The sequence below is a fragment of the Peromyscus maniculatus genome, chromosome 7 (genome assembly GCF_049852395.1).
Source record: "Peromyscus maniculatus bairdii isolate BWxNUB_F1_BW_parent chromosome 7, HU_Pman_BW_mat_3.1, whole genome shotgun sequence".
Lineage (NCBI taxonomy): Eukaryota > Metazoa > Chordata > Mammalia > Rodentia > Cricetidae > Peromyscus > Peromyscus maniculatus.
In genome coordinates, this window is record NC_134858.1 from 14,617,711 (window position 1) to 14,635,922 (window position 18,212).

At 37.9% G+C, this 18,212-nt stretch overlaps 1 protein-coding gene and 1 pseudogene across 9 annotated transcripts in view; one reads left to right on the forward strand and one right to left on the reverse strand.

Annotated features, from left to right (window-relative positions):
* Window positions 1-18,212, reverse strand: part of Naalad2 (N-acetylated alpha-linked acidic dipeptidase 2) — a 79,709-nt gene that overhangs the window by 17,040 nt on the left and 44,457 nt on the right. For 7 of the 9 annotated variants that reach the window (XM_076575710.1, XM_076575711.1, XM_076575715.1 and 4 more), the window contains 5 exons: window positions 16,963-17,053; window positions 14,519-14,783; window positions 12,041-12,122; window positions 10,817-10,909; window positions 6,676-8,451 (listed from right to left, as the gene is read on the reverse strand). In XM_076575710.1, the coding sequence (XP_076431825.1) occupies window positions 8,262-8,451; window positions 10,817-10,909; window positions 12,041-12,122; window positions 14,519-14,783; window positions 16,963-17,053 (721 nt within the window). In that variant the 3' untranslated portion in view covers window positions 6,676-8,261. Of the gene's footprint in view, window positions 1-6,675; window positions 8,452-10,816; window positions 10,910-11,359; window positions 11,495-12,040; window positions 12,123-14,518; window positions 14,784-16,962; window positions 17,054-18,212 lie in introns of those variants that run through there. The other 2 variants (XM_076575713.1, XM_076575714.1) reach the window with 2 other exon arrangements.
* Window positions 15,981-16,550, forward strand: LOC102905840 (cytochrome c, somatic pseudogene; annotated as a pseudogene).

The following is an 18,212-nucleotide window of genomic DNA, read 5'->3' on the forward strand; positions in this document are numbered from 1 at the left end:
CTACTGCACTATTTGACACATAATGACAAACATACACCAGTAATGGACTAGCATTGTTTTAAGAACATCAGTGCATATGAACCTAATTGCTCGTGGCTACCGTGTGAGATATGTGGTTTTGTATTATGGGCGAGGAAAAAGATTCAAGGTACTGCTTAAATTCTTCCAGTAAGCTGTGGAGTAAAAATGGCAGACTCAGACATTGAGAATTTGTTCCCTATGTCTGTGTTCAGACATACTCTACTACTTATTAGCAGAATGAATAGCTTTTCTAAAATGTTGGCACAGTACATGGGAAACTGGTGACTGGTAGTCATTACTATGTTTTGTTAGAAAATAGTATGTCATTTTTGCCTGAATGGTTTTGATTGATAGCCTATTAAAACTCATCATTTGTGATTTGACGACTTTTAGAGTGTGGTTTCTCCAAAGATCTTGAAGGAAATCTCAAAATCCTCAATACAGTAAGTCCTAATAGTTTCCATTGCCGTTCAGGTAGTGTTACATGGCTTGTAGATATGTACGCCAGAAGCTGTAGTTCAACACCAGCAAACTTACCTTTGTTTTCCCTGTTAATGTAAGATGTTAAAAATAGTGACAAATTTGCAATATCTAGAACATATTCCTGGTATAGGAATAAGGAGTTAGAACCAAACCACTAAGGATCATTAGATTTTTGTTCTCCTGTGGACCAGTGGTAGTCAGAATACTATTTCTAGACTAGCTTGATCACCCATCAATGAAAATTAGTTAGAAATGCAAGTTCTTGATCCCCAATGCCAAACACTAAGTTGGAAAATTGAAATGGGACCTAAGACTACAAAGTATTCCAGGTATAACAATTTAATTTTTAAATAATTGTCTGGGTTACATTATGATGGTTCGTGTATATAATATGTATTAATCACATAAAGATAGTAAGGATTTCCATCTCTTCAGCCACTACTCAGTCACCTTTATGCAGTGGGACTTTAAGTTCTGTTTTGGCCATTTTGAAATAGACCATGTGTTGTGAGGTGCCTGCCAGCTCAAAGTTGAGTTCCTTTTCTGTTCACTTTTTGTCACATGAACAACACAGTTTACATCTTAGAAAGATCAATTTGATACAAGGCATTTGGAGGTAGGAGAGAGACAGGAACAAGGCCTAAAATAACATTAGGAAAGAGAATTAAGAAACTATCATCCTGAATTGGGGATTAGAAAGTAAAATTTTGAATAGCTCCTAGGTTTGAGTAAAGAGGAAGAGTCCAAAGGAGACAGATAACAGATTTTGGAAGTAATTGGTTCTCAGAGAGATTGCTGAGTCACAAATTAAAATGAAGTTGCCCAGGCTTTAAGGAGGCTCTGAGAAAATCAGCAGGATGTAGGATTATGTAACTTGAGGATACAGCGTTGATAGTATTCTGACCAACTCTGAGGACACCTCATTAAGAGAAAAGCGATAAATGCATTACAGATGGCACAGGCCAGAATAAAGGAATCCAGTAAAAGACTGATTTAGGTTAGCATACCAGATGTTGGAAGGAGCCATCTGTAATGTGCCTCCCAGAGGAGGAGGACTCTTAACAGGAGAATGAAAAATGAAGGTTGAACAAAACCACACAAGCCAGTGAGTGCATGTCAGGCCTTTATTCAGTGTTAGTGATAAAAATACAATACATCCTTAAGGTAGAGAAAAATGAAAGTTTGTGTCAAATTCCACAAACTTAAATACTTGGGTTAATCATCATAAGATTGGTATAATTACATGATATTTTTGCAAAACTTTAGATAGTTTTCTGGTAATTAAAGCCAGATTCAAAGCTATCTGCTTCCTATTAGAAGCCATATTGGCCACTTTGAATACCTTAAAATTTCTTGACTTTTTTGCTTCCCAGCAAGAAGAGACAAAAGTGAGCAGAAAAGGAGTCACCTTTACAAGGAAGTCTTTCTAAAGCAGTGAAATGAGAGAAAATCAGGATTGAAAGGTAGTTGATGGAAATCAGATTGGTAGATAATTAAAGTAGCTGTCTATAAGACTTCATTAGAAGACATTTCAGAAATGCTAATGTGACTTGGGTTTAGGAATTTGGGAGTTAAGTAATTTGAAACTGCACAAAGTGGTTATTCATTTAGTTTGTATCAAACACTTTGACAAGTATTTTATGTTAACTTTAATTTTGAGACCCTCCCCATGATTAGACTATTCCGTCATCCATATTCAAAGGCAAAATCTGTAATTTGCCTAAAGTCACAGATGGAATAAAGTGAAATTCAGTTTTAACAGGAGGGCCTTTACCCCCAAAGTTCTTTTAAGAACTTAACCATAACACTAAAGATAACATTCAAAATTGAAATTATATTTGTTTCTGATTTTCTTATATCAAATAGCTGAATTATTAAGTGTGAGCATGCTTTGTCACAGTAGTTGTGAGAGCAGCAGTTTTAATTGCCATGGCCTGGACTCACTTAGGAAGGAGAGTCTTAATGAGGGATTGTCTTGATTGTGTTAATCCTGTGGGCATATCTTCAGAGATGTTGATTACGTTAGTTGAGGTAGGAAGACCCTGACTAGGATCCTGGGCTGGAGAGTGAGTTGAGTACCAGTATGCATGAACTCCTTGTTCTGTGCATTTGGTACAGTGTGACCAGCTCTCTTGAGCTCCTATCACTGTACTTCCCCATAGTGATAGACTTTGACCTGGAACCATGAGCCAGAACGAGCCTCTCATCTCGGAGTTATTTTGTCCAGGTGTTTGATCTTCAAGTGAAGACACTAAGACAGTGGGAGTCAGCTGCTTTCTCAATGAGCGCCTTAGGGAAGTTGACATGAATCTGGACAGATGTAAAAAGGTCCTTGTTCACTAGTTAGTCCTCTGCAGTTCTAAAGGCTTTTGTGTGTGAATAGCCTTGGCCTGTGATCAACTAGACTGGAATGTTTTCCTACATCTGTTAGGTGTGGATGACTACAAGTCTATGTTTCTAGACTGTCACGGCAGGTCACTTAAATTGAATAGTAGTGTGGTCACTTAAATTGAATAGTAGTGTATCAGGCAACATACTTGTATTTCTAGTCATGTAGAATAGGTTCTTATTTGTGGAAAGTTAGCAAAAATATCCCATCACAAGGGAAAAACATTTTCTTAGAGCAGGGCAAAGCCTGATTCAATAGTTTTATTCTACTTAATACATTGTCTGTCCCGACAGGTTTCCCAAGGGTTTTTCTTTTTACCTGTCCAGTGACTGACAGGCCCATTTGGATTACCTCTTAAAGGAAAGGGCAGTGATAAGTCTGTTCTTTACCAGAGCCAGAGATAAGACTCAGGTCCTTTCTATGAGAATTTTGTGCCTTCGCATAATGTGTTTTGATCAAGTACACACACACACACACACACACACACACACACACACAGCTGACCCCCCTCCCCCATCTCTACCACTATTCCCTCTCAATTTTATGTTTTGGAGTTTGTGTGTCTGGGGTGTGTGTGTGTGTGTGTGTGTGTGTGTGTGTGTGTGTGTGTGTGTGTTTCTTTTAATCCACTGAGTTCACTTAGCATTGTCACTGTACTGCATGTGTGGGTATATGGCTATCTACAGGAGCACGGGTAGCCTCTCAGTGGTTGCACTCTTCTTTTTTTTTTCCAAGACGGGGTTTCTCTGTGTAGCCCTAGCTGTCCTGGAACTCACTCTATAGACCAAGCTGGCCTCAAACTCATTGAGATCCGCCTGCCTCTGCCTTCCAAGTGCTGGGATTAAAAGCATGTGCCATCACCACCCCAGCTCAGTAGTTGCATTCCTAAAGGAAACTGTCCTTACCCCCCACCTTCCTTCAGCAGTCATCAATTGCCAATAGCTAGGTGTAGGATTTCTTGTCAGGTCTTATTCTTTTGGAGGGAAAATATAAGAGTTGACTAAAAAGAATTAAAGAATAAAAAAAGTAGCCATGCTTGGGATCTTGGAGAGTTGTCTCAGAAGTTAAGAGCTCAGTGCTCTTTCAGAAAACCAGAATTTGATCCTCAACACTATATAGCAACTCACAACTGTCCTACTCCCGTTCCAGGGGATCCAGTGCCCTCTTCTGACCTCAGTGGGAAATAGGCACACATGTAGTACACATCTTCATGCAGGCAAAACACCCATACACATAAATAAAATTTAAACTTAGAAAAATAGGCATGGATAACCAAGAGAAATTATCCTTATATATTGTGCACCCTAATAAACTTATCTGGAGTCAGAGAACAGAACAGCCACTAGATAGACATAGAGGCCAGAAAATGGTGGCACACACACCTTTAATTCTAGCATTTCAGAGGCAGAGATCCATCCGGATCTCCGTGAGTTCAAAGCCATACTAGAAACAGCCAGGTATGGTGACACACACCTTTAATCCCAGGAGGTGATGGCAGGAAGCAGAAAGGTATATAAGGCTTGAGGACCAGGAACTAGAGTCTTGTTGAGCTTTTGGGCTTTTAGCAGCAGTTCAGCTGAAATCCATTCATATGAGGACTCAGAGGCTTCCAGTTTGAGGAAACAAGATCAGCTGAGAAATTGGCAAGGTGAGGTTAGCTGTGGCTTGTTCCGTTTCTCTGATCTTTCAGCGTTCAATCCAATACCTGGCTCCCGGATTTGTTTTTATTAATAAGACCTCCTAACAATTTGTGCTACACTTATCCTTCCCTTAAAGATTCACAACAAAGTGTCCTGCTCCCACTTTCCTCCTTGTCATATGATATTTTCAACCTCAAGGAGAGACCATGTGATACCTCTCCTTTACCATTACTGTTTCTCATTTGTCTAAAGCTGATTATGATGGAGTGGTCCTTCTTTGGTTGACCTTCAAGTCAAGACCTTAATTTTAAACTAGCTTACTAACAGTATCACATGTTCTCCAGAGGCATGGGCTGATCACAGTGCATGCAGCACAATGCCTTACTCTGTCATTAATGACCAGCAGCCGACTAAAAATAAGAAACGAAATAACCAATTAGGTATTATAAGTTGGAAATTTTACTATTGATCCCAAACTCACATTGCTAATCATAGGTGCTGTTTGGCAGCCATGTTTTTCAAGAAAGCTACTAGCAAGAGAAATTCTCAGAAATTTCAAAACTTTTGTCTTTTATCACCTTTAGTAGTGATTTAGAAATAGTGTACTATGGCTTTGAGTTTGGAAATATATAGAATTTCATTCACTTGGATAGCGGGGAGGAGTAAGCTGCAGGAGTGGGGCTGGGAAGCGCTCCTCACTGCCTCCTGCTTCAGCTGGACCAGTTCCAGAGACCTCCACCCAGGTCCAGTCTGAGCACAAGGATTTGAGCAGAAGCCACTGTGAGGCAAACTAGGATTTACTAAGGTGAGATCTTGACAGAGTTAAGCATAAATTTCAATAGGTGTTAAGACCCCAAACCAGATGCTGCTTAGGTCTCGCCCCTCTACAGGTGTCTTTCTACCTTCAGAGCTGACTGCATTCCCACTCTATAGGGAACTGACTGAGAAAGTCTAGAATCTTCATGCCTAAGGAGTTTTTCAAGCTGCCCAAATAACCAGACTAGGAAATTGAAAAGTACTCTATGACTCTAATTCTCACTTCCCCAAAGAAAGTTTACCATGCAAGTGGTGACACCCGCTCCCCCGAAAGGCTGCATTAAGTGTAAAAATTAACACCCTTCCCCCTTCCTTCCCAGGAGAAAATCAGAGCCTATGGGCTTGTTATCAGTTACAAGGCCTGAACTCTGTCAGAATCCCCAACCTAATATCTGTTCTATGGCACTAATAGCTTTTCCAATGAATCTCTTACCCAAAAGGACAGTCTGCTTCAGTGTCTGTCTGAACTGCAAATTCTAGACATGCTAGAGGAAAGGATGGGACACACCTAAAGGTTTCCACAGGGTAAGTAGTCCTTAATTGTCTAGCAAATAGCCACATTAGATTTTGGTGGCTTCTGAAGTTACATTGTACAAAGAGTTATCAAGAAACATGTGTTTTTGTTTTCAATTTCTGTAGCTAGTACTGGGTGGGTCCTAAGGGAACACTGGACAAGACTATAGGCTGATATAACAAAGCTGTAGGTCACCAGGATTCTAGAAATCACAATAAGGTTTAAAAATGTTTTTACCATAAAAAAGTTTATTATAGTCTTGTAAGATCTTTGAATATTGTACGCTTGTAAGTGGGAAGGAAATGAACCCAAACTCAAGTCACTTATTCTCAATCTAAATTTAAGCATGGCTCATACCATTTTAAAATTATTAATTAAAAGATCTCTATATAAAAAGAATATTATCCATGTAGGCAATCTTCACAGCAAATTTTAAGTATGTTGTTGAAAATAATTCTTCAAGACTTTGAGCAGACTCTTCCATGAGGGGCTCCCTTCCTTCTGCATGTCGCACATACATACACCAGGGGTTGCAAAGGTTTGTGTTTCTCCAACACCCCCCTCATTAAATTAGTCTGTCTTCTTGGCCAGGATGGAAGAGTAGTGGGATCATTTCTCCTTGTCAAACTGAGCTGTTGCTTACTACTTTAGCTAGTGTGCTTATATAAGGTTAATTTTTAAATATTTTTATTCCTTGATAATTTCATACATGTACATAATATATTGTGAACGTGTTCACCCCCAATTCTCTTATCACTCTCCCATGCCCTCCAGAACCTATTTTCCCAATACCTTCTACTCCTTTCATGTCGTTTTTTTTTTTTTTTTCAGTACTCTGAGTTTAATTAGATTTTCTTGCATGTGTGTGGCTGTGGGTCTGTTTACTGGACCATGGGCAACTTACCAGTGGCTACAGCCTGAAAACCTAGCTTACCTTCTCCTTCTCCCAGCCATTAACTGCCAATAGTTCTTCCTTTACAGATGGGACCTCATGAGTCCCTCCCCTGTCCTGGACTCTTGTTTGTTTGTTTGTTTTCCAAGACAGGATTTCTCTGTGTAGTTTTGGTGCCTGTCCTGGATCTCGCTCTGTAGACCAGGCTGGCCTTGAACTCACAAAGATCTGCCTGGCTCCTCCTCCCAAGTGCTGGGATTAAAGGCCACCACCACCGCCCAGCTCTGTTCTGGACTCTTGTGCTTGACCTTGTGTAGATAACCCACAACTGCTGCACATTTATGTGTGCAACAATAATGTCCAGAAGACCATTCCATAGCATTCCTTCCAGGTTGTATTGTCTGTCCACACCCTCTCCCTTGATGCTCCCCAAGGCTAAGGGAAAGAACTGTGCTAGTTTTTTTTTATTACATGGTAAAGTAGTTAAACAACCAAGCTTACTTAATATGTGAGTGCATATGTGCTTGTATATACACATATATTCATGCGTGTGTGTGTGTGTGTGTGTGTGTGTGTGTGTAATACTGAGGAAAAAACTTGGTTCTTGAAGAAACGAAGCAAGTGTCCTACCATCGAGCCAAGTATGCATCCTTTCTTACTGGATGAAACTTCAATGATATTCACCTGTAATCCCAAGGCTCTGCCTAAAACCCTGTAATGCTGTTGAATTTTTCTTAAAGGAATTAGGGTGGAGAGTTGGGGTGGTTATTTCCTCATTTGTAAGAATTACATGTTTATTCAGTAGAACTGAAGTTATCAAAGTACCATTTATACGTCATATATTCATTCCTTGATCATTTACAAGGGATGGTGTACTATTTCTGTTTCTTTACCTGACTTCTTTTTTTGGTGGGATTTCCCCCTCATAATCAAATTTATTTCAAAATAATTTTCAATAAAATGTAGACATTTAAATGACAGCTTGATGAGATTTGGTAACTAACACTAAGCCGGAGGTATGGAAAATTCTATTTACCCCAGAAGTTTTTCCATTAAAAAGATAAATAGTAGTGTAGATTAGTTTGGTCTTCTGGACTCACTGATGTCCAACTTTTTACTCAGCAAGATCTACCAATAATATTGGATGTTCAGCAGTTCTTTCATTTTCAGTAGTATTTTTTGTGCATATCGACCACAATGAATTCAATTATCTGTCCATGAACATTTAGATTGCTTCCAATTTCACTTTCACTGAATATGCATGCAAGAGTTAAAATGGGAAAAAGAAAAAAAAAAAACAGGACAGATAAGTAAGGTTGTCATACAAAACATGACCTGAAAATGATGGTTTTAGAATACCCTGGCTTCGTGAATCATCAGAGAAAAAGACCTTTTGTCTCAGCAGCACCTTTAGTGGTGAATCCATTTGAGTGAGACCTCCCTCTAACAGCTTCACTCTCAAGCCCTCTGCAGTGCTGATAGTGATGAAGTTACTTGACAGGAGCTTTACAGCCCATCTGTCAGTGTCCCTGCTGCTGCTTGAATCGTGAAAGTGGCAATAGAAATATGTTTCTTCACTTCTGCCCAGGCCAAGTGAGGATCTGCTCTATTTTCGATATCAAACATGGCATCATAAATCCCAGGGAATGATTCTCCAGCATATTTGTTGTGGCTACTTGGAGCAAAGATGATGTGCCTAAACAACAACAACAACAACAAATGCTTATTTTTAAAACATGAAAAATTACAGATGTCATAGCTACATTTATCTAAGAAGTTGTTGGGCAAAGCATAAGTATGCAATATGTCATACAGACATTCTATGAAATCTTTAGAAGAATACAGTAGCATTATTCTAGAACACTGCAACAGACTGAAACAGCAATATGAACTACTTTAATATTCAAATATCTAAATATTCAATTAATAGTTCAAAATGTATTTTTAAAATAGAGCATAGTATTTTGGAGGACATTTTGATATATTCTCATCAAATTTTAAAATGTGTTGTCTTTTTTTGGGCCTAAGTCCCAGGGCCTGATTATAGAAATATTAATATTTATAAATGTTCAAAGAGAACACAAGGACATCTTAAGGAAGTGTATTTCATAATGGAGAGAAGCTCATCTAACAAATCTCAGTAATAAGTCATTAAAACTATAAATGAAAGCTAACCAGTGAAGTATTATACAGGGGACTAAAGTGCTAGAACTTTCTATGCTGACATCAACAGATGAATTCTTGAAAAAAGGTTGTAAATTAAGGTATGGTTCCATTTATATAAATATAAATGTTTCTGTACTAAAAGACCTGTGAATATGTATATATAAATATACATTTAAATGCAAATATAGTACATGAATATAGTAAGCAGATTTATGTAAAAATATGTGTATACAGTTACATGTAAACATGCATATAAAGTACACATTTATGTGTTAACACTTCATACAAGGCTGCGTTTTCCTGAAAAGATCAGCAGAATTAGATGTGCAATTGAGGGAACTGATGAAAGAGAACTGTCTCTAGATCACATGCTTCAGAGTCTGAACATTTTAAAAGTACAGATGTTTTCACTATAAAACATAGTTCTAAAGCATTAATAGGCTAATAACTTTCAAGAAAGGACTAAAATTGCAGATATTTCTTGCTTGATATATATACACATACATATATATTCATAACTGATATCTCTAATCTGTATCTATGAATAAACAAACATTTATAAAAACAGCTCACATTCCAGAGTGCCTCCCTCTTTGAGATGAATCTTCAGATGCCTTAAATCTACAGGCCTCAGTGCTAAGAGCTAAAACCTCCATTTGTAGCTGAGAAATCCAAGGTTTAGATAAATGATTTCTCAGGTCACAGTGGAAGACCTGTGCTCCAAAAGCTCTGTTTATATCATTTGAATGTTAGTCCTAACCACTAACGTTTAGAGAGGTGATAGCTAGCTTTGTAAAGTAGCATTTGTTATGTTAATTCAGACAGGCAAATCCTAGAAACATGCTAACACCAAAGAGCACCGAAACACTCAATCCTACATCTGCAAGAACATGAATGAAGAGTTTTCTGACTTTAAGTGCTAGGACCATCTTAATTTCCATCAAGGAACCACTTAAAACAGTTTTGAGATTTATTTACATTGTTATGTGCCTACATGCTTTGCCTGGGCATATGTATGTATACTCTGCGTGCCTGGTGCCTGCAGAGTTCAGAAGAGACTGGAAGATCCCCTGGAGTTACAGATGGTTGTGAGCCACCATATTGGTGCTGAGAATCAAACTTCGGCCCTCTACAAGAGCAACAAGTGTGCTTAATCCTTAAGCCATCTCTCCAGCCACAAAGAACCCTTTTTATTCTAAGGACCTTGAGAAAAATAGACTTTGGGGGCTGATAGCTCTAAAAAAAATGACATAGATAGAAAACAAAAAGAAATAACCTGACATAAAACAATATTTCTTCCAAGGGACATGGCAGCTGTCTTAACAACTTAAACCATTATATGGAATGAAACTAAATTTAATAAATGTAATAAGCTAGCTTGCTTTACTTGGGAAGAAAGATCAGGTCAGATGAAAACATTACAGGAGAAAAGATTTTTTTTTTTATGAAGGAAATTCTCTAATAATTACACCTTTCAATAAAATAGACTAGAATGGGATTCTTTACAGAGCAGTCAGCTCTCCACCACTAAGGCTGAAATAAATTGAGTATTTATTTACCTGAAAGCACACAGAAAGGATTCCTTAGAATTTGCATGTGCTCTAAGATTCCTTACAAACTCTGTGGCTAGAATATTTTGTTAAGGTTCTTTCTCAGTTTGGCACACAGTGAAGAACTAATTGATATGAAATGTATTTCTCTGATACTACATATTACACCATTACTGGATACATAATCATACCCATATTACATTTACCACTTATATTACATTTAGTATATTTAGTATGTAGTCATCTTCCACTCCTGTGATGGCATTAGTTTAAATCATCTTTGATAAGCTTCTTTGACTATAGGGAGGTGTTTGGTGCTCTCTGGAGCACCCATCTTCCCCTTACCTGTAGAACTGCCTTCCAGGTAAACCAAGAGGATCTATGAACGCTCTTTCCAGAAGCATCAGTTGGTCATTCATAATTCGCACTGCAATAGGACTTGGAGAATAAGAAACACATCATTCAAATCTCTACTAGTAGGCCACAATTAAAATAATATTAAATAAAGATAATATGTGGGAATATAAATAAAATAATCAATAGATCATTAACAGAAACAATGTTAACACAGTAATATGTTACACAGCAAACACCATATAACAGCAGGGTCATCTTAATAGCATTTGTAAGAGACACAGAATGTTACTGAAAAGTGGTGTGTTTTGGTTTTCAAGGCCACAGAGTGGTCAAAAAGAAGTGAAAGAAAGATATTCTTTATTTCTCTGTAGGATAACCAGACCTCCCAGAAAGATGGAGAGGACTGCCAAGTTATTCCTTATGACTCACACAGCCCCACTCGGGAAGAAACAGAATAAAGATAAGCAACAACAGAGAGTAATGGTTTCTAAAGTCTATGAGAAAGGCAGGGGCAGCTACACACAGTAAACAAGGATGGTCCTTTCCCCATTCACAATCCTTATACGGCTTTTGGCATAGCTGAACTACATACATCTTTGGGCTCTCCCATAATCCAAGGGACAAGAGCACCTCCTCAAAATAAATGATATGGCTTGTTGATTAAGTCTGAAAAAAAACTTTACATTGGTACAATTCATATTTGTTGTATAATGTTTTAATATAATTTAAAAATTATTTTCTACCTAAAGTGGCAATATCATAAAAAATTCCAGAAAAAAAATCTATACAAAAAAAGTGGTTGATGGGTGAATAGGAGTATTGAGAAGGACTATACAGAAATATACTCAAAAGCACCCAAGTTTATAGAGTTATGAATTGCCAGCTGTAACTCTCATCACACAAATTCAACTTTAATGTGAGTGTAAAATCATCTACAGTGTCACTTAAAAAACAGAGCTCTGAGAGCCCTAGTTATTACAGAACAAGAGGCCATGAATTTGAGAATGAAATGAGGGAAGGGGACAACAGGGGAATTAAGGGAGTAGTTGGAAATATGTAGTAGAGAAAAGACAACTCTAAGCGTGCCTTTCTGCTTTCTAAGAAGCTGGCAATTATTGCTGATGCTGCTGTTGTGCAGACCATGGCTTAAGCGGCGACACATGTGTGGGGGAAGACAGTCCGCCCTTCTGAGAGGAGGCAGCTAAAACTTACTCAGTAAGATCAACTTGTGTGAGTCTTCCATGAAAGTCTGAAGCAGCCTTTGAAAAGTTTGTCACAGCAGAAAATAAGGAATCTTTTTCAAAAATAGAAAAGTAAAAGAATTTAGTCAGTGGTTCACATTTCAGAGGGTCACATTACTGTTCTCTCCCTCATAGGACCGAACAATAGGAAAACCATTATTCTAGGCATCCTTCTTTGTGGACTCATGAAAACTATTGGTGAAAAAAGTTAGGAATTTTAAATGTAGTCAAATCGTGTTTTTAAGTGTGTGTGTGTGTGTGTGTGTGTGTGTGTGTGTGTGTGTGTGTGTGTGTGTGTGTGTACATGTGTCCTGGTGCCATGGAGGTCAGAAGAGGGGGTAAGATCTCTTGGAGCTGGAATTACAGGTATTTATGACCCACATGACATGAGTCTTGAGATCTGAACTCCTGTTCTCATGGTAGACCAGAAAATGCTTTTAACCACGGAGCCATCTCTCCAGCACTCCCCTAAGCTGGTTCTTAAGAGAATTTTCTTGCATAAGTACAGGGAATAAATAATTCCTTAATCAATTATTTACCCAAACCCCAGCATTCATTCATTGAATATATTTATTAGAACATTATGACATATTAGTCTCTATATATGTATACACACATACACACACATATATTAGCATCGGTCTTGAGCAGGGCCTTGTCTTTTTCTCCAGTTTCATCTCTTCATTCCTCTCACCATGCAGAGATACTCTTTCTTCTTTCTTTCTTTTGTTTGTTGTTTTATTTTTTCAGGCAGTCTTGCTATGTTGCCCAAGCTGGTCTAACACCTGTGATCATCCTGTCTCAACCTTCTAAATGCAAGGTTGTGGGTATAGACCAGCACACCGGGCTCTTCTTTTTCATTTTATGTCCACATTGAAACACCCACATGTGGGCTAGCAAGATGGGTCAGTGGGCAAAGGCACTTGCTGCCATGCTTGGTTTGATGCCTGAGACCCACAGAGTAGAAGAAAGAACCAACTCCCATGAAGTGTACTCTGACCTCCACATTTACATGGTAGCACACAACATCCAACCCCTACAAACAAGGACTCTAGAAATGTGATTTTTTTATTTAAAATGAATAAAATACCTGCTATTCTTCATAACTTCATAAAGATTACTAATCCTTATGTAAAAATCAAACTCACATTCAAATGTCACTAATGACCAACTCCATCCCTATTCTCTGTGCTCTTAGTTACTCTTTTTGTCCCTCTAATAACTTGTCATCTGCATTCGCCTTCCCTTTTCTCATATTAAATTTCAAGCTCTTTGAAAACATTAGCGATTATCACTTTAATATTAGTAATGTACTTGGTACACAGGAAACATTCAGTACAAATTTGATTATTTTGATATAGACTAAGAATATACATCTGGAAGTCAGGAAAGAAAATATTTACAATTAGTGCCAGTAGGCAACATTCACTGGGCGTTAAATGAAAATCACTACTAATCTACATAATCCCTAATAATCTCCCTAAGAGTGAAGTGTGTTTTATTGGTTCATGGTTTAAGAAATTAGCAATACAGGAGTTAAGAAGTGTTCTAAAGATCATAGGTACTAAGTGGAAGAGAGAATATCTGAATCAGGCCAATTGCTTCCAGATCCAGTGTTTAATATTACAGCATTGTGCTGTATTTCATCCTCCTTTATTAAAGACACGAGGTATGAAGAGCCAGTCATAAAATGAAAGACTGACTATAACGATGTAAAATAGCCTTTATGTACACAAATACTGATGAATATATTCAGCAAAAATAACATACGTAATAGAATTTGGGACTATAGGCCGGGCGGTGGTGGCGCACGCCTTTAATCCCAGCACTCGGGAGGCAGAGGCAGGCGGATCTATGTGAGTTCGAGGCCAGCCTGGGCTACCAAGTGAGCTCCAGGAAAGGCGCAAAGCTACACAGAGAAACCCTGTCTTGAAAAACCAAAAAAAAAAAAAAAAAAAAAAAAAAAAAAAAAAAAAAAAAAAAAAAAAAAAGAAAGAAAGAAAGTAATCATGTCTTTGCCGGGCGGTGGTGGCGCACGCCTTTAATCCCAGCACTCGGGAGGCAGAGCCAGGCAGATCTCTGTGAGTTCGAGGCCAGCCTGGGCTACCAAGTGAGTTCCAGGAAAGGCGCAAAGCTACACAGAGAAACCCTGTCTCGAAAAAACCAAAAAAAAAAAAAAAAAAAAAAAAAAAAAAAAGAATTTGGGACTATAATTTTGAATATTTGGGGAATATTAATAAGAGTAGTAATGTAAGAAACTATATACCCAATTTAATGTTTGTAGCACTACTTCATAAGTAATGGATTCATCATAGACATTTCAGATTAAATCAGACCCCTAAATCAGTATTTGTTTAAAGTTTTTGTCAGAAAGAATAAGTAAATTAGTAGGATTTCTTCTATGATGGGAACTAAGAAAGTTTATATTAAAGTCTACAAAATATCTTACCAAATGACACTCTATAGTTTCTCAGTTGCTGTTCATGTTTCTTTGATAAACTGAAGATATTTGCTGCATAGGTTTTCAAGGCTTTTGCATAGTCTTGAATGTTGAAAGGAATGATAACCGAGTCTGCAAGCTCATACACCAATGCTCCTCGAAACTGAGCCACAGAGAGCTGTCTTTTAAATGTAGGGTCATAAAAGTTCTCTACTAATTCAAACATCTCATAGATGGTATGGTATACAGGATAGCTGCTGTATTTATCTGTTTTCTAAAGTGGAGAAAGAGTTGAAAATAAGCATTATATGTTCAATTCATAATATTTTAATCATAGAAATGATTAAAGAAAATACATGACAGCCCTGATTTCATCAAGCAAATACATTTAAAATATAATTAAAACACTACAGCCAAATGCTCACTGATTTAAATTTTTACATTCCTGTCTTCATTTTATGATTCATGTGACCTTCATTCAACCTTTGGTTCTGATAAAGAAATACATATTCAAATCAGCACTATTCAACATTATGAACTGATTAAGTGTATGAAAAGTTCTGGGCAGCTTAGTGTCTACAGACCTGAAAGGTAATGCATTCTTTCCCTAACCAAGCAGTGTTCAACCAAAGGCTATTAGCAATAGCCAGGCAGATCTCTGTGAGTTTGAGGCCAGCTTGGGCTACCGATTGAGTTCCAGGAAAGGCACAAAGCTACACAGAGAAACCCTGTCTTGAAAAACCCAAAAAAAAAAAAAAAGAAAGAAAAGGAAAGGGAGAAAGAAAGAAAGAAAGAGAGAGAGAGAGAGAGAGAGAGAGAGAGAGAGAGAGAGAGAGAAAGAAAGAAAGAAAGAAAGAAAGAAAGAAAGAAAGAAAGAAAGAAAGAAAGAAAGAAAGAAGAAAGAAAAGAAAAAAAATGATTTGCCGGGCGGTGGTGGCGCACACCTTTAATCCCAGCACTCGGGAGACAGAGCCAGGTGGATCTCTGTGAGTTCGAGGCCAGCCTGGGCTACCAAGTGAGTCCCAGGAAAGGCGCAAAGCTACACAGAAGAAACCCTGTCTCGAAAAACCAATAAATAAATAAATAAATACATACATACATACATACATACATACATAAATAAATAAAACAAAAGACATGAGAGTAGGTAGAGGACTATTTGAAAAAGGACAAAAACTATAGGAGGAAGTATGAGAGGGTGGAGAAGGTAAAAGAGGAAGATAAGCATCATTAAGGTTCATTATTTCATAACTAAAAAGAAATGCCCCCAGAAAGACATATTTGGAAATTCCCTTGAAGAGGAAGTGGAAATCCAGCCCCTTCTAATCTCTCTTTGCTTCATGGCTGCCCAAAGGTAAGCAGCTTTCTGCCCACCAAGATGTCCTGACTCATCACAACCCTACAAGAACTGGAACAAACACTTTGAAACCATGAATAAAAACAATCTTCTTTGGGAGATGATCATTCCAGGTATCTTGTTACAGTAATGAAGGGTGAAATAATATACTACATATTAAAAATTACTAAATGGAGAGAGCGGGACGTCCGTCTTCGGGTCATAGCGATCGAGGTGTTGGTCACCCTGAGCGAAATAAAAATGGGTGATGTTGAGAAAGGCAAGAAGATTTTTGTTCAGAAGTGTGCCCAGTGCCACACTGTGGAAAAGGGAGGTAAGCATAAGACTGGACCAAATCTCCATGGTCTGTTAGGGAGGAAGACTGGTCAGGCCACTGGATTCTGGTACACAGATGCCAACAAGAACAAAGGCATCACCTGGGGAGAGAACACCCTGATGGAGTAGTTGGAGAATCCCAAAAAGTACATCCCTGGAACAAAAATGATCTTCGCTGGAATTAAGAAGAAGGGAGAAAGGGCAGACCTAATCTGATCTTAAAAAGGCTACTAATGAGTAATTCCACTGCCTTATTTATTACAAAACAAATGTCTCATGGCTTTTAATGTGTACCATAATTTAATACATACATCAAAATTCAGATCATGAATGGCTAACAATGTTTTTGTTGGGACGGTCCTGATTTAAGTAAAAATGACTTATAGTAAAGTGGATACGATCTTTCTAAAAAATAACAATTCCAGTCACTATCACAGCTCTCCCTTTCTCAAGATCAGATTGGACTTACTAAAGTTATACTTTCCACAAAGATGGGGTGTCACCTCAAACCTGTTGAATGGTTTTATATTTAAATTTATATAACTGGGAATATGGATATGTTTAAACACTGGGAAAATTCTGTCACTCTCAGAAACAAGAAGACTCACCTGTGTTTCAGTTTGTATTCACTGGCCTGTTACAGGCAATGGAACGCCAAGAAGCAACTGTCTATTCTTGACTTGATGATGTCATTTTAATTAGAATTCCCTGTCAAAGGATGCTGCCTTTCACTATTGAAAGGCACTATTTAGCACTTAAAAAAAATTACTAAATGGCTTACCCTGTTCTTAGTGTAGCGAGCTCTTCCTGAGGCAATTCCAAGTCTCTGAAAATAAGCCTCAAAATCACTTCCAGATCCCAGCTTATTGATTCTAGATATAAAATATTAATAAATAAATATATACATGATAAAATAAATAATACAAGTTAAGCAAATAGTAAAATAAATCATTCTCCAAGAGTAGCTAAGAATTTGCATGCCAAATTGTTATAAGAATTAGAAGCTAGCCGGGCAGTGGTGGCGCACGCCTTTAATCCCAGCACTCGGGAGGCAGAGCCAGGCGGATCTCTGTGAGTTTGAGGCCAGCCTGGGCTACCAAGTGAGTTCCAGGAAAGGCACAAAGCTACACAGGGAAACCCTGTCTCAAAAAACCAAAAAAAAAAAAAAAAAAAAGAATTAGAAGCTAAACAATCTTCAAGCTATTTTCTTATTATTTGCTAGAATATTCATGTGACAAGCTACATTAAATATGACCAGAGTTTATCAGTTCTATAGAACACTGAAGCCTAAGGTTTTTAAATGAATAGAAACATCTGAACCACTTAATAAGCCATTTTCATAGGCCACCTCAAGCTGTTTATAGGAAGAGCCTGGTGTTTCGTCCATTTGTTTCTTTTGCTGAATAAGCATATTAAACTTTTATAAAGGAAAAAACACATTTTAAGTTTCACAAGACTAATTTGGAGGCGGGCAGTGGTGGCGCACGCCTTTAATACCAGTACTCGGGAAGCAGAGCCAGGTGGATCTCTGTGAGTTCGAGGCCAGCCAGGGCTACAGAGTGAGTTTCAGGAAAGGCACAAATCTACACAGAGAAACCTTGTCTAGAAAAACCAAAAGAAAAAAAAAATAAGACTAATTTGGGCACCAACAAGATGGCTTAGAGGACAATGCCTCTTGAAAAGAAGCCTGACAACCTGAGTTTGACTTTGTGAACCACAAGAAAAAAGGAAGGGACAAAGGAAAAGTTGTCCTCTGACCTCTACACAATTGGGTGGCATATGAATGAGGACACACACACACACACACACACACATTAAAATAAATAACACCCTTCTCTAGGGTATAGCCCAACACAAACTAATAAAAGAAGTCCACATGCCCAGATCTCATCACAAAAGATACAAATAATATCATGCAATATCAAAGTAGTAAACCTACACACATAAAGTAATCCACCAGTTCTAGAGAAATGTCTGCCAATGAGAATTACCGAAATGAACCCCAGGATGCAATTATAAAGAAAAATTATA